General features: G+C 42.8%; 1 protein-coding gene across 2 annotated transcripts in view; it reads right to left on the reverse strand.

Annotated features, from left to right (window-relative positions):
- The window catches only part of MAD1L1 (mitotic arrest deficient 1 like 1), a 2106297-nt gene that overhangs the window by 2040407 nt on the left and 43123 nt on the right, over positions 1–22767 (reverse strand). For both annotated transcript variants that reach the window (XM_086940612.1, XM_086940613.1), the window contains exon 4: positions 8189–8368. In XM_086940612.1, coding sequence (XP_086796738.1) covers positions 8189–8368 — 180 coding nt within the window. The remainder of the gene's footprint in view (positions 1–8188; positions 8369–22767) is intronic.

Raw genomic sequence — 22767 nt, forward strand, 5'->3', positions numbered from 1 at the left:
GAACACTGAGGCCCCGTTTCCCATCAAAACAGGACTTGGGAGCAGACAAAGGAAAATCGAACAACAAAAAGCAAAAACAACAACCAAAAGCAGGATAAGAAAAAACAGACGGTGGAGAAAAACAAGGCAAAAATCAAAAACAAAACAAAACACAAAACAGACGCTACAGACGCCGCTAATGGAAGTACAAATTGAAATAGACAACACAGTCATCAATTTAACTAACATGGAATTCAGTACACAAGAACTTGAAATTTTATCTCTGGGATTGTCTTACTGTTCTAACACTAACTTTGATTATGCCCAAACCCGAATCGATTTGTTTCAATATGTCCGAAAACTAAAATTGCAAAAATATTTCATTAACGCCAAAAAACGACCGATCTCAACACAGTTGGGCGAGCATGCTCAACAACTGTCAGTGGCAAATATGGAAGCTCTGCAGGATTTAATAGACCTTGAACAAGAAAATATAGGTGAAGGCATAACACCTAGTGGAGCAGCATCCACATCGGAAATTAACATTTGCGCATCAGTCAAGACTAATTTCAAACCCAAGTCCCAATTCATGCCAATAATGGGTAAAGACAACCTGGACCTATTCTCAGACAACGTCATTATAGATCTAAAAAATCTGTCCCTACAAAGTACAAAAGAATATTGGCAAGAAAACCAAGACCACAGAAGGAAATACAACAACCTAATGACAAAGATCAAATCAAGATCAGATGTGGTAGTCAGATGGTCAGACAAGGGGGGCAATGTGGTACTGTGGCCCCTCCAAATGTACAACCATGAAGCCCTAACTCAACTTCAAGACAAGGATTGCTACATGAGGGTAAGCCCTACTCACAACGTAGGCGTACAAGAAAAGTATCACAATGAGTTGTATAGATGGAAGAGAATGGGGCTCATCAGTAAGGATGAATTTAATTACCTAAAGAACAACTATCCGATGACACCTCAACTTTACTTAATACCTAAGGTTCACAAAAATGAACAAATACCACCTGGAAGGCCGATAATATCAGCAATTGGCAGCCTTTTTGAAAAAACGAGCATTTTCATTGATTCTTTCCTTCAACCAGAGGTCAAAAAACTCCCTGCCTACATCAGAGACACAAGTGACTTCCTGGCAAAAATCTTTGATGTTGACTGGCATGACAATTACAGGTTCATGACACTGGATGTCCAGTCACTCTATACCAGTATTAGACATCGAGACGGCCTCAATGCCATGAAATACTACCTTGGAAACAGACCCATTGAACTTTACCAGCACACACAAATGGTATTGGAAATGGCCGAGTGGTGTCTGACAAATAACATCTTTATTTTTGACAGACTTCATTACAAACAACTCCAGGGATCAGCCATGGGTACTTGCTTCTCCCCCAGCTATGCGAATCTACACATGGGCTGGTGGGAGGAGCAGGTCCTGAGAGTCCAACACAGAGACACTATGTTAAACAATGTGGTGATGTACAAGAGGTATATTGACGACATTTTCATTTTATGGCAAGGTAGTGGTGATGAAGCAGAAAGATTTGCACTGGCTCTAAATGAAAATGTACTGAACCTAAAGTTTACATGTAACACAAATGCTGTCAATATCCAATTCCTTGACTTCGAACTGTATGTGCAAGACAACAAAATACAGACACGCACATATAGAAAACCTACTGCAGGAAATGCCCCGCTACATGCGCACAGCTTCCATCCAACACCATTAAAACAGTCGATTCCCTATGCAGAGTGCCTGAGAATGACACGGAACTGTTGCACCAATGAGGGACTCTCCAATGCCAAACTAGAGTTGTTTAAAAGACTATGAAAAAGAGGGTATACTAACAGCACTTGCCAAAGGGCCGAAGACAAATGTAGAGGTAAAAATAGGAAAGATCTAATTTTCCCTGTGACTACAACAAAAACCACAACTGAGCCCAACAGTAAAGATCCTCCCAGACTAATAACTGGTTACAACAGATACCATAGTAACCTACGCAAAATCCTGACAAGACACTGGCCTCTAGTTCGGGGAGACCCAAGCATAGGTGAATCAGTGGGCACCAGCCCGTTAATAAAATTCAGGAAAGCAAAATCTATGAGGGAAGAACTGGTATGCAATGCGCCAGCTCTCAAAAAGACCAAAAATTGGTTAGATTCCCAAAGGGGCTTCAAAAAGTGTTCAAAATGCAAAGCCTGCACCCATGGCGTGAACACTACCAAAGTACAAGTCCCGTTCAGGATTAAACCGTATGTTCTAAGAGACGCATTCACATGTAAAACAGACTTCGCAGTTTACGTGCTAGCATGTTCATGCGGTAAAAAATATGTAGGTTCCACTATTCATCCAGCACACGTACGGATCTTACAGCATCTGCGAGCAATCGCCAATAATGATCCAACGTACCCCGTAGCCAGGCATATACATGAGAGCCATAACGGTAATGCTAAAAATATCCAGTATTTTGTAAATCGATAGCATTCCGAAAAACATGAGGGGAGGCAACCGCACCCTAGCGTTGCGCCGCCTGGAGTCAAGGTACATTATACTCCTTAACTCCAAGATCCCATTCGGCCTGAATGCGGACGAAGCCTTAAGTGTCCACTTATTTCACAAAATTTTTTATTGAGAGAGTTTGGTAGTGATATGAACAGAACAAATAATAGCAGATAAAGTTCATGGTACAGGTACATAATAAGTCGAGAAGCGGTGAAGTAACATAATATGGAGTAACATAACATGCGGGGGAAAAATAAACAGGTAAATAAAGAAAATGATAGTTAAGCATCAAGTCCGTACAACACAAAGGCATATGTCAGCAGGCAGATAGATCGGTTATATAGCACAGTAGGGTGAAGCACGACCATCAAGTAACATAATGAGAAATTGCTTGCAATAACAAAGTTTTAGGTGACTCACGGAGGTTTGAAGAGATCAAAGTGAGCGTCAAGTGAGGCCCATATTTTCCTGTGTTGTGGGCGCCAGGGGTGAGAGGCAAGTGCAATGGTATCGGCACCCCTGAGGTTAGAAACCCAGTTGAGCCAATGGGGGAAGGAGGCTTTGGCTGTATCTTTCCAGTTGGACGTTATGACTTTAACCGCCGCTGTCAGTAAAAGATCAAGTAGGGCTTTGTCGTTTTCATTTAAAGTGACAGCTTTGGAAGAGCCCATAACTAGAGTAGCAAATTCTCTCGGGAGAGAAATGTGCAGGGCTTTGTTGACAAAGTCAAATATCCTGTCCCAGTATGTGGTAACCCGGGGGCATTTAAATATCAGATGTTAAGTGTCCACTTATAACCAGTAAACTTTGATACATCTATGTGGCATCCCTCTTTCCCCCAAGTACCAATTCGTGAAACATCTGCAGTTCATCTACTACACAATTCCCGGGTCACATATGGGCACAACTTGAGCACATCTCAGACATAGGATTATGTCCAAGTACACAGCACTCATCACCCTATTCCACACCTTACAATTCACACTTAGACACTTTGCCTCAGGTACCCCCCGTCCACTCACTCTATACATTTTAGATGTTTTTTCGTAAAAGGCACACGCGCTAATACCCCAACCCCAATTCCAGACGTGGCATAGTTTATAATATTAAACGCTACTGACTTTAAACTAACAACAGTGATTAACGTACAAACCAGTAACCAACGTTAATAACTGTAACTGCCACGCAATACCAAACGAGTAGTTAAGCCCACTCGGGCAGCACTACATAGAATTTGGCCGCATGATTACAAGCGGCATCAATGGGCATGTAAACACATGTAAACACATTAGCAGCCTAAGCGCGCGCACTACTTACAGCGGTATTTCTAGTCTGCGGCACGACGCGGCTAACCTGGCTGGCGGGCATGTCCAAACAGACACGCTGACATGTTTGGGAGGTCTGTACGATGGTGACACAGGCAAACCAGAGGGCCTACTAAAACAGGACCTTTTATTAGGAACATCCATGGCAAGTACACGGGGAAACAGTAGCAAAGTGTGCTAATTAGTATTTTTCTCACGAGAATTCCATGCAATGCTATTTACCTTAATGTTAGCTGTGATTATTAACATGCTACATGACGAAAAGGTTGCAAATATTATTTTAAACACATGTTTTGGTGATTTTAAGAATTTATATCATGTTTGAAAAATATTTCTGATGTAATGCGTGTCATATGTGTAAAAACTGAAAAAAGACCTTTTCAAAATACAGGTTAGCCTCAATGTAACCATGGCAACATCTGGATTGAACCTGTATGCTAATTGATACACGCCCATGACTCTTTTTGTATATATTTAGAAACGAAATGTAAATGCAGATGTAGTGAACAAGGCGGCAACGCCGAAACGCGTCTAAGCAGATACTGATCGAATAAATCTAGTTTGGATTCAGATTCATGGTGTCAGCGCCTTCTTCAAAATGTACAAGTTTGGCAAGACTGGATATATATATATATATATATATATATATATATATATATATACACATATATATACACAAGCGGCTGTGTGCTGCAAAATGAGTCTTGGCATCGGGAAAATAAAATCATCTTCAGCACTTACTCTGAGTCTGTGTCCAGCGTTGCGGCGAGTGGTGCTGGATATAGTGCGAGCCAGCGATTTGTATTTGAGAAATAATATATATATATATATATATATATATATATATATATATATATATATATATATATATATATATATATATATATATATATATATATATATATATTAGCAATGGCTCTGCAATAGAAAAGCACTCGAGCAGCAGTGAGGTAAAAACTCTCTTTATTTCATAGCGGTGATGAACAGCCTCCGTAATTTTAATCTGGTCTGCCCAACGAGTTTGAGCTGTCCGCTCCTTCCTCGTGGGCAATTCTGGCAGTGCGGTGTTTGTGAGGCTCAAGTCGTCCCATTTAAGGCTGTCTTTAGTAGTAACAGCTTCACATTTCATCGCTTCAGTAGCGCATTGATTCCTGGGACTTGTAGTCTTGTATGCCACTATTCACACCCACAGTGGGTCCCGCAATATCAGATTCATTTGTCCAAGTTCGCAGTGGAAAGTACAGAACCACTGGCCTGTCAGCACACCATCCATTTGAATAAAACGTGATGCCCGCAGCTTCCCTCCCATCCTACTTAAGGATCTTAATGACAGTAATGAAAGTGCAGACACGCCAGCCTACTCAAGGTTACCATTTTATTTCACTTCACAGGACTACGTTGACCATGAGTCCCGCTGTTGCCAGACTCCACCCACTCAGGGAGGACGACGCCAGCTGTTTAAACTAAAACGCGTTTGACCAGCGTGAAGAGAACATGGTGTTGAACTGCGCACAGTCCATGAGGAAGGGGCGTTTGTGGCCCCGAAACGCGTCGGACCCAATTTTAATTCAGGGGAACCTGTGAACATTGCAGAGGAGCCAAACACAGACCGGAGGGTCAGATGAAGCGGTGAGCCCTCCTGAAGCGCTTGCGCAATTTGCTCTACTATACATATACATACATTTTTTTTTTCACAACGTGTCAGCATTCGTTCCAAACTGAAGACATGGAAAGCACTCTGGCCATCAGATTTTAACAGTGTTTATTGCAGATCCCCTCCCCCTCCAACAGACGCGTTTCGCCTAACGGCTTTGTCAGTGTTGGCGTGTGTAACTAACGGAAACCATTTGTCCACTTTGTAAAACTATGAAACTATGTTCTGTACTTACTTTTCTTTGAATTTTCCTTTTTCCTACTACCTCACACTAGCACTTTTCTTCTGCAGTCTTTTTAGAGTAACCGTCTTCTGAAATATCTTTTATATGTTTATTTTTATTGATTTTGTTGTTCCATATAATAAGAGAATATACATATCAAAAATCTATTTAGTTTTGTCTTTCCCTGTTGTGTAGTAAAGAATTTTCTGTCACTTGTATAACAATTATTATGTGTAAACTTTTCAGTGACTAAGTTGAGAGGCCACCGCCTTTTTTGGTCCATCCAATAAGGGACATCAGGACCCTTTTGTATCTTTACTACATTGTACCCAGGTCCTTTGACTCATCATGGATTATCCCATTAGTACAGCTTCTGGTGCTAAAAAACTGGTGGGTTGAGGAGTTCGGGGACCCGGGCCTACGCTGTGGACAGATTGGTTCTGGGCCGCAACTGGCCTCCACATTTTCTATACAGTGGCAACTGGCTGCGCACTATGGCCACTTCCACACAAGTGGTATTGACAATATGGAAAGCGGCCATGAAAGTTGCAGGATGGGCTAACTGGTTGATGCTAGAGACCACACTATGGAGGGAACAAGACTTCCCCATCTATCGGCCCTTTGGGGATTTGCCAAATGGGGTGCCATCGGCATCAGGACACAGGGGAGTCCTCATACATAGGTCCCTTAAGGCTTTATCAGAGCTGCAGTTGGAATACCAAATTCATTGCTCCAAGTGTTCATTATCTCCAACTTCGACACCCCCTCACCCCCTATTTAACATCAGATACTGAAATTCCAGCCTGTTCAACTGTAGAGGCAAAAATCATGCTGACTGTCAAAGTGCATAAGCTGTCGGCTCTCTATCAAGCACTGTGGCATCACCAGCCAGACACTATGGTGACAGTGAGGGAGACATGGTCTCAGGATCTAGACCAGACTGAGGACAGGGACTGGAGGAAGGCAACAGAAGCTCGAAGGGAGTAAGTGGTGGCTGCTCATTTAAGTCTTATGCAACTTATATTACTGCACCGCAAATACAGTGCTCAGACATGACTATTAAATATGGGACTGATAACCTCGGGGAACTGCCTGCAATACAGTGACTTTAATGGCGATTTATTACACACCTTTTGGAGCTGTCCCACCTCATCACTCTCCTGAGAGTAAGTGCTGAGAACCTTGGAGACAGTGTTGGGTTGAATGATCCCCAGGGAGCAGAAACTGGCCCAGTTACAAATTGCAGAGGATGTAGAGAGTAACTGATGTCAGAGGGTGCTGCTCAGGTTGGGACTACTTGGTGCCAATCGAGACCTTTCGAGGGCATGGAAGAATGTGAAGGGACATTCCTGTGAAGGGTGGGCAAAGGACATGGATTTCTGTATGGGCCTGTAACGTCTGGTATATCAGGTTAGAGGGTGCTCCTGCAAGTGTATCAAAATATGGAAAGACTGGGAAGATCATCAAGGAAGCTTCTTTCAACCTAGCTCATCTAGACCTGGACTCCTTGACAATGAGTTACGCTCCGAGCCCATACCCAGTTGACATTTAATAGTGGCGTCTGATTTCTTGGCTTACTGGCTTTTTCAAGTGGCACGACCAGAGGTACGGCTCTCTGCTTTCTAGGATATGGACATATAGCTTTGAGTGGAATTGTGGAGCGAAGAAGCAGAATTGCTAGCATTACTTGCATGTTTTGCACAAGGCTTGGCTTTTGCTCTCATTTAAGCAAAAATAAAAACGTATTCAAAACAACAAACAAAAGAAGAGAAAATAAATTCATAAGGTGAACCATGTTTACATGTTTAAAAACATTCCATAGTTGCCTCCTCTTTCTCTAGTAGTTCTTTCCTTGAGCCACTGGTACAAGGTCTCCACGTCTGATGGATACAGGTTATCTTTGTGAATCTAAAATGGTTTTGAGAGAGCTGCTAACAGAACAATGGTCATGGTTGCATAATTCTAGTGCCATGGGTACCTCTTTACTTATGTTATGCAATTATTCAAAGGTTATGCTGTTTCTAAGAAGAAAATGCTACCTGCTGTCAAAACCGAGACAGCAGCAACACTATCACATAGGTAAAGAAATAGTACCTTTATCTACAGTGCAGGTGTGGGTTCCTAGATTGTCACATTCAGCAACACCCAACAAAGCCCTCTATCGTAACTGTGCTATAAGCTGCTGGAATGAACACTGTACCAAACACTATGCCTTGCAGTTCAGTGGGTCACGGGACACAGTCAGCTATGCCTTTAACGTGCTGGTCCATAATACGAGCGGGCATTTTAGATAGGCCCATTATTCATTGTCTGCTATCAATTCCTCCCCACGTTTTAGTCATAGTTGGTAAGGTTCCCAACAAAATAAGGAACCCTCACAGATACAATATATTGACAGACTGTTCTTCAACAACAAGATTAAAAATCAGAAAGGCTAGTGACTCCTTCGTGACTTCAACCCCTTAAGGCACAACCTTTACCTTGTTCGCTTCAGACAGTTTGCTCTCCTTCTCCAGCAGCTTCTTGCTCTGAGCTTCCATGCTCTTCTTGAAAGTCTTATTCATCTCAACTTGTTCCACCAGCTTATTATTGGCTTCCGTTTCTTTGTCCTGAAGTTGCTTTATACGATTGACCAGATCCTGGTTACGATCTGCCTCTCGCTGAAAAAAAAAAAAAGCAGAGCACTACGTGAAGGAGGCAGGTCATGATATCTGCTAAACATCTTTCTTGCAAAGCACTAGGAAGTGGCTATTGAACAAACCTTAGTGTTCTGGTCTTCAGATGCAGTTCAAGATTTTGAATATATTTTGTTAAAGGGAATGGAGAGATTTTCCTGCTTTTAAAAATAGCAGGAAACATTTTTCTAGAGCAAGAGACCAGATTCTAAAAACAAGAATGTAATGATGAGAAGTCCACACGTGGAGTAGTATTTCGTGATGCTTTATTCCAAGTTGTATAGAGAGACCCCACCAGGAGCATCCAACATGGTGCTCAGCCCAGCCAACTGTAATCTGTCAGGCAGATCACCTACATTCTGATAGATGCATCACATGAACATTCCAATAGAGGTAGAGAGGGATAGCATTGAGAATACCAAGATACTACATTATCCTATCTCCTTAAACAGAAAACAAAAAGCTAAAAACAGGAACGGAGAACAGAAGAAAATGAAAGTAAGTAAATTGAGCAAAAGCGGAAAAAAAGAACAGTAAAGAGGAAACACCCTTAAAAAGAGAACAAGAGAGAAGAATGGAAAAAACGTATAAACCATCCACCCTTCTTACACCATATAAACCATCCTCTCTTCTTACAGAACTTTAAAAGGAAGGAAACAATGGAAAGCAATAAGAAAAGAGACAGAACAAAAGAATACCAAGATACTACAAAGTCATGTTTAGGGTTACATTTATTGTTTGTTTACCTTGGAGATCTTGTATTGCAATACTACCAACATAGCTACAAAATTATTTGTATTGCCATAGATCGTTGATTGGAGGGGGGGTATTATGGTTGGTAGGGAAGGGGACATGATGTCTCATCTCTAACGTTATTGCTTACGATTTTCTCTCTGCATTCGTTGAGATGTTGACTAAAATTAATATAATTGTGTTATAAAAAAAGTAGGTTATTACATTTAGTGTAAATCTTGATGTTGACATGGAGATTGAGGGGGGAGATTTAAACCCACTACTCACTCTTACACAGTAGAGCAATCAGGTGGCTAGAACTATAAAAAGCTAGCCTTATAACCATAACACAAGACAAAATCTCTTCGGGGGGCGGGGGGGGCGGAGGGGGTTGCCCAGTAGTAAAAAAAACGACAACAAAAATCTGAATCCAGATTCACCTATTTACAGAATCACAGAGGATTGTGTCGAGGGAGTGACTCCAATTCATTGGACTGCAATGCATGCAATAGAATCTAGCGAAGACATGCGTGGAGAAGTGAGCTAAACAACGATGATGGATTCAACCCAGATCAGTGACTGTGGTGAGGGTCTGAAAGGTTTCAACACTCCGTCCATCATTTCCTTGTGTTCGCCCTAAGTTGGCAGGGTATGCCGAGACGTGGGTCCCTTGCTCAATTTGCCACTGGATTCAAGCTAGCCAGGCCGATGAGCGGTGTGACCCCAAAACCGGACCCAGGGTGCTTGTTTCTGATCCAGGGAAGAACTGGCTCGGCATTTCAGGCTGGACTGTTCCCATAATGAACAGGTCAAGACTGATTTGCATATGGCTGGGTCTGAAGTGGCGAGGTGAGCTAAAGAAAGATGATGGATTCCACCCAGATCTGTGACTGGGAGGTGAGTGTCAGGAATGTTTCAGCGCTCCTTGTGTTTGCTTTGCAACAGAATCTAGAAATAAATATGAGGAGTTAGCAGCACCTTGTGCACTGCAGACTATGGACTACCTTAAAAAAAGCTGCTGCCATTATTCAGAGAGCTGCAAAAAAACAAGGTATGCAGAAGTGGTCAACAAATTGGCAAAGTCACTGCAGGAGAATCACCCACACCTAAAGTCCATTGCCCCATGGAGAAGCATCTGCAAACCGGTCCGTTACCAACTATCAGGCATCTTTGCACAACAGATGTGTTCCATTTACGAAGGTGCCATACAGCCATGGAAATATCAACTTTAATCCTTAAAGTGACTGAATTTGTGTGATCAGAACCAACTACTCCCTTGTAAGTAATATATTGTCACAAATGAAAGCATTGTTTATGATTTAAGTGAATTCCCCACCCACTGGCAGGGCAATTTGAATAAATCAGTCCTGGTTACGGCTGCCGTAGCTAGTGGTCCGATTAATTTGGGCTTCAGATCACTACCTAAAGAGACATTCTAAGGTCTGTATCAAAGCATTTATGAAAACAGCCACATCTAGATTGTTTGCTAATTTTGATTCCACTAATAAGGCATCGCAAGGTAACGATCATGGAAGTTCCCCTAAATAAACCCCGGCAAATGTACCATTAACTAAGGTTCTATTATAAATCTTTGCAGATGAGGGTTTAAGATTAGGCTCCGACCAGCTATTGCGGATACAGAGTAACCAAAAGGTGTTCAACTCCCTGTAGGGATTCAAGAGATCATTTTAGAATACTTTGCTACTAGTTGGAAAACACAGACTTGTTTGAACAAATCAAGAACCACCACTATTTTAACAAGCATTTACAATGCAATGGTTTTGCCTTTGTTAAAGTTAGAGCTATTGGCATTGCTCTTGACACTCTGAAGCTCCACTCTGCACTCTGAAGCTCCACTCTGAATCTCCACTCTGCACTCTGAAGCTCCACTCTGCAGCTCCACTCTGAATCTGAACTCTGAAGCTCCACTCTGCAGCTCCACTCTGAATCTGAACTCTGAAGCTCCACTCTGAAGCTCCACTCTGAATCTGAACTCTGAATCTGAACTCTGCACTCTGAAGCTCCACTCTGAAGCTCCACTCTGAATCTGAACTCTGCACTCTGAAGCTCCACTCTGAATCTGAACTCTGCACTCTGAAGCTCCACTCTGAAGCTCCACTCTGAATCTGAACTCTGCACTCTGAAGCTCCACTCTGAAGCTCCACTCTGAATCTGAACTCTGCACTCTGAAGCTCCACTCTGAAGCTCCACTCTGAAGCTCCACTCTGAATCTGAACTCTGCACTCTGAAGCTCCACTCTGAAGCTCCACTCTGAATCTGAACTCTGCACTCTGAAGCTCCACTCTGAAGCTCCACTCTGAATCTGAACTCTGCACTCTGAAGCTCCACTCTGAAGCTCCACTCTGAAGCTCCACTCTGAATCTGAACTCTGCACTCTGAAGCTCCACTCTGAAGCTCCACTCTGAAGCTCCACTCTGAAGCTCCACTCTGAAGCTCCACTCTGAAGCTCCACTCTGAAGCTCCACTCTGAAGCTCCACTCTGAAGCTCCACTCTGAATCTGAACTCTGCACTCTGAAGCTCCACTCTGAAGCTCCACTCTGAAGCTCCACTCTGAAGCTCCACTCTGAAGCTCCACTCTGAAGCTCCACTCTGAATCTGAACTCTGCACTCTGAAGCTCCACTCTGAAGCTCCACTCTGAATCTGAACTCTGCACTCTGAAGCTCCACTCTGAAGCTCCACTCTGAATCTGAACTCTGCACTCTGAAGCTGCACTCTGAAGCTCCACTCTGAATCTGAACTCTGCACTCTGAAGCTCCACTCTGAATCTGAACTCTGCACTCTGAAGCTCCACTCTGAATCTGAACTCTGCACTCTGAAGCTCCACTCTGAATCTGAACTCTGCACTCTGAAGCTCCACTCTGAATCTGAACTCTGCACTCTGAAGCTCCACTCTGAATCTGAACTCTGCACTCTGAAGCTCCACTCTGAATCTGAACTCTGCACTCTGAAGCTCCACTCTGAAGCTCCACTCTGAAGCTCCACTCTGAAGCTCCACTCTGAAGCTCCACTCTGAAGCTCCACTCTGAATCTGAACTCTGCACTCTGAAGCTCCACTCTGAATCTGAACTCTGCACTCTGAAGCTCCACTCTGAAGCTCCACTCTGAAGCTCCACTCTGAAGCTCCACTCTGAAGCTCCACTCTGAAGCTCCACTCTGAAGCTCCACTCTGAAGCTCCACTCTGAAGCTCCACTCTGAAGCTCCACTCTGAAGCTCCACTCTGAAGCTCCACTCTGAAGCTCCACTCTGAAGCTCCACTCTGAAGCTCCACTCTGAAGCTCCACTCTGAAGCTCCACTCTGAAGCTCCACTCTGAAGCTCCACTCTGAAGCTCCACTCTGAAGCTCCACTCTGAAGCTCCACTCTGAAGCTCCACTCTGAAGCTCCACTCTGAAGCTCCACTCTGAAGCTCCACTCTGAAGCTCCACTCTGAAGCTCCACTCTGAAGCTCCACTCTGAAGCTCCACTCTGAAGCTCCACTCTGAAGCTCCACTCTGAAGCTCCATATGGCACGAAAAAAGGGAAGCAGAGGATGAGTTATGGGCCAGACTTCTACATGACGCAAAAGGAATCAACACGAGCGGTAGATTCTGGAAGACCGTCAACAAACTCCAGTATTCTAGAAACACTAGCATAGACTCCCACTTAACTGAAGATGCCTGGTCCAACTACCTTCAGGCCCACTTCAACACAGCAAAAGAGCCGGCAACAAACAGACGACCAGAGGAGGGCAGAAAAACTCGAGCTGGGCCCCCAAAACAGGACATTACTGCATTAAATCCTACCGAAAAACAAATTATAAGCAGGATCGTTAAAGGAAAAGCGGAGGGAGCACCAGGCCCCAACGGGATACCGCCAATTCTCTACAAACAAAACCCAGAATATTGGGCTATGGTCTTACTACCTCTTTTCAAACAGGTAATAGACACCACAACAATTCCTGCATCGTGGAGAGGCTCGATACTAGCACCAATTCATAAAAAAGGCGACGCAAAGGATCCCAAAAATTACAGACTAATAGCCTTAATTGACAACGAGGCCAAATACTATGCTGGCCTTCTACTAGAAGAGCTCACAGAATGGTCGGAAGCAAATGCAGTAATTCCCATCACCCAGACAGGATTCCGAAAAGAACTGGGCACATCAACAAACATTCTGGCCCTCTCACTCCTCATCGACGCCTCGAAGACAGCTAATCTGCCCTTGTACTTATGTTTTATTGACTTCGCCGCAGCGTTTGACAACATCAACAGGAACTTGCTATGGTCAAAGCTGGAAGACAGGAACATTCCATCGGGATTACTAACACAGCTAATCTTATTACATACGGGCACTTGGGTTCAAGTCAAGTTAGGAACAGGAGACCTCCTATCAAGGAAAATACAAACCACAAAAGGCTTAAAACAAGGGTGCGTGCTGGCGCCAACATTATTTAACATCTTTATGTCTGACCTAGCACAGAAGCTGGATGAAAGCAACTCTCATGCTCCAAGCATAGGTGGCTTCACTCTCTCAAATTTAATGTACGCTGACGACATTGTCCTAATTAGTAGAACACCGATAGGGCTACAACACCTAATCAGCACAACCTTTAATTACGCAACAGAGAACAGCCTAAGCATCAACCTCACAAAGACCAAAACAATGAGGATTAATGCCAAAAGATCATCAGTAGGGCACTGCTGGCACATGGGAGGGCACACACTTGAAAAAGTGGAGGAATACAAGTACCTCGGCGTAATTGTGGACATCAAGGGCTCATTTCAACAGCAAAAGGAAGCAATCAAACGAAGGGGTATCAGCATAGCAATAGCACTAAGGGGCCTAAAAACGAAAGTAGCTGGCCGAAGCTTTACCCCCCTGCTTCAAGTATTTCAGGCAAAATTGACACCAGCCATAACGTATGGAAGCGAATGCCTACGAGGGAGAGACGCTCAGCAATTGAATAGCACAATAGTGAAGGCGATCAGAATGATATTCAGTTTGCCCACTTACACCTCGCCGGCACAAATAAGGCTGGAATTTGGCCTAAGAAACCAAACGCTGGAGCGAATGGGTGCCTATGCCAAAAGATGGCACAAAATCCAGAGAGGAGAAGCTGCTAGTCTCAACTTCTACCTATGGAAAGAGATAGAAAGAAAGAGCAACAGCGCGGCCGCAAAATATTTAAACCAATCAATAAACACCTTGTGCCTACAAGAAGCCTGGAAATGCAGCGGGTCCCATAACACCTTCAAACAGCTAGTTAACAAATCTGTTAGAGCTATCTCATTTATAGAGGACAAAGCAAGCCTAGCCAAACGTGCGCACGGCTGGATGGTCATTAAAAGCTACACAAGCAGCCTCAACCAAAGTTACCTAGGAGCTGGGTTTATACCAGGAGCATAAAGGAGAAGTTCTTGCATCTACGGCTGGGCCTACTCCCATCTCAAAAACACCTTCCTCCATGGAAAAGGTCCAAAGCAACAACCAACTGCCGAATATGCGGGAGCGCAAAAGAAGACATTCAACATCTAATTTGCACCTGCAAAGGCTTGGACACAGAGCGCAGATTACATCTAAAAGTGCCCTTTAACAAGCTGGGCATAAGAACATGCCGGCAAGCGGTCATGGCTTGCTTCGATGGAAAAAACATCCAATTAGCATGCCATTTCGTAAAATTTCTAGAGAAAGCAGAAAAGAAACAGGAAAGCCAGATGGCAGACACCAGCTGCAGTAAAAATCAAGAAGCAAATTAAAGTTGCACATTACAACAAGGCTTAAAACCCAGGGGCAATGCCTTCTACACAGTCACCGCAGGAATATAAGGGACCAATGCAACACAAGGGACTTACGGATTTTAACTCACGTTTTGTGGAAAAGCGGTATAAATTTCTGCAGCAATGACCATTAACATCACGAACCTATAGTCATTTTATACTTTTATAATTTTATTTTTTCCCATGTACTAATATTTGCAATGGTTTTAATTAACTGAGCAATAAAGATTACTTACTCACTCTGAAGCTCCACTCTGAAGCTCCACTCTCCACTCTGAAGCTCCACTCTCCACTCTGAAGCTCCACTCTCCACTCTGAAGCTCCACTCTGAAGCTCCACTCTCCACTCTGAAGCTCCACTCTCCACTCTGAAGCTCCACTCTCCACTCTGAAGCTCCACTCTGAAGCTCCACTCTCCACTCTGAAGCTCCACTCTCCACTCTGAAGCTCCACTCTCCACTCTGAAGCTCCACTCTGAAGCTCCACTCTGAAGCTCCACTCTCCACTCTGAAGCTCCACTCTCCACTCTGAAGCTCCACTCTGAAGCTCCACTCTGAAGCTCCACTCTGAAGCTCCACTCTGAAGCTCCACTCTGAAGCTCCACTCTGAAGCTCCACTCTGAAGCTCCACTCTGAAGCTCCACTCTGAAGCTCCACTCTGAAGCTCCACTCTGAAGCTCCACTCTGAAGCTCCACTCTGAAGCTCCACTCTGAAGCTCCACTCTGAAGCTCCACTCTGAAGCTCCACTCTGAAGCTCCACTCTGAAGCTCCACTCTGAAGCTCCACTCTGAAGCTCCACTCTGAAGCTCCACTCTGAAGCTCCACTCTGAAGCTCCACTCTGAAGCTCCACTCTGAAGCTCCACTCTGAAGCTCCACTCTGAAGCTCCACTCTGAAGCTCCACTCTGAAGCTCCACTCTGAAGCTCCACTCTGAAGCTCCACTCTGAAGCTCCACTCTGAAGCTCCACTCTGAAGCTCCACTCTGAAGCTCCACTCTGAAGCTCCACTCTGAAGCTCCACTCTGAAGCTCCACTCTGAAGCTCCACTCTGAAGCTCCACTCTGAAGCTCCACTCTGAAGCTCCACTCTGAAGCTCCACTCTGAAGCTCCACTCTGAAGCTCCACTCTGAAGCTCCACTCTGAAGCTCCACTCTGAAGCTCCACTCTGAAGCTCCACTCTGAAGCTCCACTCTGAAGCTCCACTCGGTATAATCTTCATGCCTCCTACTTTCCCTGCAGCCAACCATCTCCTCGGATGACGGGCTGCCGGCGATACCTCCCTGCAGCTTGGTTTGACCTTCATGCCCTTTCCCGGCGGGTGCCCTCAATCCCGGACCAGATTCGGGGGCGTTCCCGAGAAGAGGCTTTCGGCTGACGTAGCCAAAAGCCAAAGAATCTCGGGAACGCCCCCGTGTCTGGTCCGGCATTGACGGACAGGCCCCTCGTCCAATGGCTAGGCTCCATTTATGGAGCCAGCCAATGAATGACGAGGGCCGACCCAAAGCCACACTACAGTTCTCATTAGGTTTTTGCTGCGCAAAAAAGATGCGCAGAGCGCATCTTTTTGGCGAGGCAAAACCTAAAAAGGTGTACTAATTCAAGTGTATTACAAATTAGAATACCAAATCGTTTTGGAATATTTGTAGTTAAAATTTTCACACTAAAGTAGGTTAATCTTGGAATATTGCTAGATTAGCTAGAAATATGGGTGATCGAGATTGATGGCGCTAGATCAGAATTTTTATTTAATTGTTAACGCTATAGCTGCTGCTTTATTTTGGAATCCAGGAAAGGAGACAGAGCTTCAGGGGGCTGCTGAACTTGCAGCAGAGGTTGTTAACTAGCACACAATTTTGAGCTTGTAAACAGGCACCAATAAAAACACAATTGCATAGTTGCAATTGACTACACTGAATCATTTTGGGACAGTGGATTGTTAATTATTGTATCTTTAGTCAAGTTAAAAATCCCAGTTTTAGTAGCCAAAAGGGACCACAAAGCAGGCCTACTGATATATACACACACACTCCACAATCCCTCTACGTTGTCACAACATGATCAAGGCAGACACCAGTTGCAATTTCATGGTTTTATTTTCCTTCGCTCGCAATTACGCGTTTTGACAGTCCCTGTGGTCTTGGTCACATGACATGGCTGTGCTACTAATGTTTATAGGTAGTCACATCACTTTCACAACATGAACATAAAAGACATTTCATTTGTTTTGTTTCAATTCATCAGTTTTTTGTTGTTAATCACACCATCTAAAATGCAATAATATAACTTATTTCATTTGGACTACCTTTCATTATGTGAATCCAATTTTACTCTCCACATTGTGACCATCTCTATTTTGTACCGATCACCTCAATATAACACATGGACTCTTTAATCCCTAATGGGGAGTATCTTTTCACACATTATTTTGTTTTGCTTACACAGTCATTTGGCAGTACTCATGGATGATGATTGTCACTTACGCCACAGTGGCTTTATTATTGATATGACTTCCCCACTCAGGGATTACAATCCTACAGTCATGTAAAGCTGTGAACATACATACATACATACATACAGATCAAGGCAGGGATCTGCCGAAACGCGTCGTGAGGGTTTTGGTGGCGTCTGAAAAATAAAATCAAAGCACCAAACTGGGTCTGCCTTGTCTTCTATGTGAATCCGGCAGGAAGTTGCAGTTGGAGCAAGCGTTGTTGAAATTTATATATATATATATATATATATATATATATATATATATATATATATATATATATTATCTCCAATCCTGACCAAACCAGTGACAATCAGGCGCTGACTCCGTGGGGTCATGTTCAGAAACAAGATTTATTTTCTCAGTGCAAAAAGGATTGACGCGTTTCGACGGTCACAGCCGCCTTGCTCACAACACAGAGCAAACAGTGAGTCATTGCTTTTAAACATGTCAGCATTTCATTGGATCTCAGTTTGGTTTCCCCGTAGTCATGGTTACCAATTACACACTCACCAAAGGATTTTGGCGTTACTTGTAGTTTTACCGCTCTTACATTTTAAAAGCATTCTGAGGTTTAACCACATGTAAATCATGCTATATAACTAATCGACAATTAATCTCATTGCCGATTGTGAAATATTAGCCAAAGAACATTACACTTTTCACAAATTATTTAAAGCAAATAAATGTATACTTTATATCATTGTGTGTTTGAAACGATTAAATAAATTGCATCTGCATTACAAGTACAAAAAACCTTCGTTGTACTTAAGAAAACACAATACTGGGTCTAGTGCCCGTTTTGTAAACACGAACCAAAAGTCACGGGGTTCATTGTGTATGTGTGACACACTAAATTGTTTTTATAAAACAATTTGGAATTCAGCCCAAGTGGGCAATGGCAACACATTGTGTGATTAAAATCATATACATATTACATTAAGCTAATTGTTATTTGCACCAACTAGTAATGTTCAAAGCAGTGAGGAATTGCAATAGATTTAGGGGACAACCAAAATAAATTTTTGTGGGCATATACAATTATAGTACAATTCAGATAGGTGACATGTAGAGTGTATACTTAATTGCATTTCGATCTCTGTTATCGGAGGACTGGTTTGGGAACTTCATGGAACCTGTTTCGATTCATATTATTATGGTAGTCACAAATGTACACTAAGTGCTTCATCTGCATTAAGGCCATGCGGCGTCTTACTGTCTAGGAGAATGATGTATCGTGATTCCAGTCTCCTAAGGGCTAACTGTCTGTTACCCCCTCTTGCGCTTTTCTTCACATGGTCTATTACAAAATATTTTATGTTGTCTGCATTGCCTTCGTGTGTCATATTGATATGTCTCACCACTGGATACGTAGGGTCGTTATTTTTTATGGCCCTTAGATGTTGGAGCACTCTTACGTGGACTGGATGTATAGTGCTACCCACGTATAATTTACTACAGCTACACTGCAATACATAGACTGCGAAGTCTGTTTTACATGAGTAATTTGCTCGTATCTCTAGTGGGGTTTTTCTGTGTGGCACATTTACCTGGGTAACATTGGTGCCATACTGACACGCTTTGCACTTAGTGCATTTGAAAAAACCATTTTTGGTTTTCAACCATGGCGGTTCCTTCTTTTTCAACACTGGGGCATTGTTAACTAGCTCTTCCCTCATGCTCTTTGCTTTCCTAAACGTGAGTTGTGGATTCCTAATGCAGCATTTGCCTATTATCGGGTCATTCCGAACTATAGGCCAATGTCTGTAGATTATGCTTCTCACTTGTTTATGGTAAGCGTTATATCCCGTAATGAGGCGTGGGATTCCTGTGTTGACTTCAGATTTGTGTTTCGCAGTTTTGACATTGAACAGTAGTTCTTTTCTGTCTTTTGGGTCACATTTTTGTTCTGCTTTTTCTAGTATTTGTTCAGAATACCCTCTTAGTTTTAATCTGTTAAACAGTGCAGTTTTGGAGTGACTGTAAGAGGTGGCTGTACTACAGTTCCTTTTCATGCGGAGACACTCTGCATATGGTATGCTGTTAATTAAATTTGGAGGGTGAAAGCTGGAAGCATGCAGGATGGTGTTACCTGCAGTCGGTTTGCGATAGGTGTGGGTTTCAATTTCATTGTCTGTGGCTGACAATTCCAGATCTAAGAAATTTATCCTATCCCTACTCGTATCACAAGTAAATCTTAGGTTTAGACTGTTTTCATTGAGCCTTTCAGCAAACTCTCGGGCACTGGATTCACTGCCTTTCCAAATTAGGAAAATGTCGTCTATATATCGACAATAAAAAATTACATTTTCTGTCATTTCCTCCATATGTTTCACCCTGAGTACTTGCTCCTCCCACCAGCCCATATGCAAATTAGCATAGCTGGGGGCGAAGCAAGTACCCATGGCCGTCCCCTGTATCTGTTTGTACAGTAATTTATCAAAACTGAATGTGTTGTTTTCTAAACACCACTCAACCATTTGGAGTAACATTTGTGTATGTTTGTACAGATCTAGACTGCGGCCTCCCAAAAAGTGTTTTATAGCATTTAGTCCATCATGGTGTCTTATGCTCGTATAGAGACTTTGAACATCAAGTGTGACAAAAACATAATCTGAGTCCCATCTGATATCATAGATTTTTTTCAAAAAATCGCCACTGTCTCTCGTGTATGAGGGTAGATCCTTTACAAAGGGCTGTAAGAAAGAATCCACAAATCTGCTTGTATTTTCGAAAAGACCTCCAATGGCAGAGATTATTGGTCTTCCCGGTGGGCAAGTAGGGTTCTTATGTACTTTCGGGATTAGGTACAGGTTCGGCGTAATGGGGTAGTTGTTCCGTAGGAACTCAAATTCATTCTTTGAAATTGTTCCCGCCGCTTTCCAGTCATACAGACTTCTGTGGTATCTTTCCTTTATGTTGATGATATTTGTTTCACTAATCCTTTGGTAGCATTCTCTGTCGGACAATTGTGATAGCGCTTCAGCATTGTACATCTCTAGTGGCCAGAGAACTACGTTACCACCTTTGTCCGACCAGCGCACAACTACATCGCTTCTTTCTCTTATTTTGGTCATTACCTTTTCATAGGCCAGTCTTTCATTAGCATGAGATTTATTGAAATCATTGCTGCTTGACCACGACAGTTTTTTGAGATCACTAATGACTTTTTCAGAAAAAATGTCTATGCAGTCTTTTGGCATAGTTGGACAGAATGTGGATTTGGGTTTAAAATCCGTTTTTGATGAACTCCCAATATATACTCCTGCATGCTCTGCTGCTTCTTGGGTGTCCATTACTTCGCTTGTTTCATTTTTGTCCAGTTCTGCCATTGCCCTGATGAACGTCATATCTTCTACTTGCCTATTACCCAATACTATCACCAGGGAATAAAATAGATCTATTCTCAGAAGCAATAATAAAAGAACTGGACAATCTCTCTAAAGTTAGGAACAAGACACGTGAAAATCTTTCAAAAGTTGAACGTGCAGCTATCAAAACACTAATGAATAATGACAAAGTCACCATAAAACCGGCGGACAAGGGGGGCAACATTGTCCTCATGAAAACATCTGACTACACATGGGAGGCAATGAGACAACTAAATCAAGAAAACAATTACCAAAAATTGGAAATGAACCCGTTTGCAAACATGAAGAAAGAACTACAAGAACATTTGGAAGTGTGGTACAAAAATGGTTTAATAGATGAGGAAGAGAGAAAATACCGAACTATTGACCATCCAATAACACCATGTATATATTTTCTCCCGAAAATTCATAAGACCTTAAATCAACCACCAGGGAGGCCCATTGTCTCTTCATGCGGATTATATGAGAACATTTCCAACTATGTTGACAAATTTCTAGCCCCCATTGCCCAAAGTCTTCCATCGTACATAAAAGACACTGGTGACTTTTTGAGAACTCTGATGAATGTAACCTGGAACCCTGAATTTCTGTTAGTAACCAATGATGTAGTCTCACTCTACACCTCAATCCGCCATGAAATCGGAATGCAGGCCTGTGAGTACTATCTCAAAACAACGCAACATCATATACTTAGACCACTCGAAAATGCTAATGAAAATGGATTGATCTATGCCTAAAGAACAATGTCTTTCTTTTCAACAAACAACTATTCAAACAAACTTGTGGCACCGCCATGGGCATTTCTCTATCACCGAACTACGCTAACATCACCATGGGGTGGTGGGAAAAAACCATAGCATGGAATGAAGAAAACCATCAAGATCTGGAACGGATAATGTTATGGGTCCGTTATATTGACGACCTGTTCATTATTTGGCATGGCACGGAGGAGCAATTTCAAATTTATTTCAACAAACTGAATAAGAACGAAGTTGGGCTACAATTCACATGCAACACGAGCACACAGGAAATAGACTTCTTGGACACTAAAATATATGTGCACAAAGAAAAGCTGGAATCCACTCTATTTCGAAAAAAGACAGCTACAAATAGTGTGCTTCATGGTACAAGTTTTCATCCCGCACCCCTTTTGCGCAGTATACCGTATGGTGAATTCACAAGATTAAAAAGAAATTGCTCAGTACCAGAAGATGCAGAGAAAGTCATTGAAGAGAGCAAATGCAGATTCAGAGCGAGAGGCTATGAAGAAAGAGTGTTAACCAATTGCAAAAGAAAAATCAACCTAAAAACACGTACTCAAACACTGATGGAACAACCTAAAAAAAGTGAAACCCATACCCCTCCAAGACTAATAATGACCTACAGCAAAGAAAGTTCAAACCTTGCCCGCATAATGAAAAAATATTGGCATTTACTGACAAAGGACCCTGACATTGGCACCACCATCGGCAACGCTCCACTAATAACATACAAAAAAAACACTTCACTCAAAGACTTACTGGTCAAAAGCCACTTCCAAGAGAAACCAAAACAGAACTGGCTGGAAATGCAACGGAAAGGATTCCAACCTTGTAACTCATGCAAAGCTTGCAAGATTGGCAAAAGCATGAAAGTGATCGAGGAACCAGATGGCAAGTTAATGAGAATAGAACAACAAATCTCATGTACCTCAAAAAACGTTGTATACATAATTGAATGTAAGTGTGGAATGAAATACGTGGGGTGCACAACCTGCATGTTGAAAAAAAGAATTTTGGAACATATCCGAGCGGTCAAAAACTCCAACATGCAATATGCCACTGCAAAACACATGAGCGCATGCCAGAACGGAGATTGGAGACAAATGCATTTCTTCGGGGCAAAGGTACTGGATAAAATGGAGAGAGGTGGTGATGTGGTGCGAAGACTGCAACAAATGGAGTCGCGCATGATAATCAGACTCAGAACTAAACACCCGAAGGGGATGAACTTTGAAGAGGATCTGCATATTCA

Source organism: Lissotriton vulgaris, chromosome 10, assembly GCF_964263255.1.
Source record: "Lissotriton vulgaris chromosome 10, aLisVul1.2, whole genome shotgun sequence".
NCBI lineage: Eukaryota > Metazoa > Chordata > Amphibia > Caudata > Salamandridae > Lissotriton > Lissotriton vulgaris.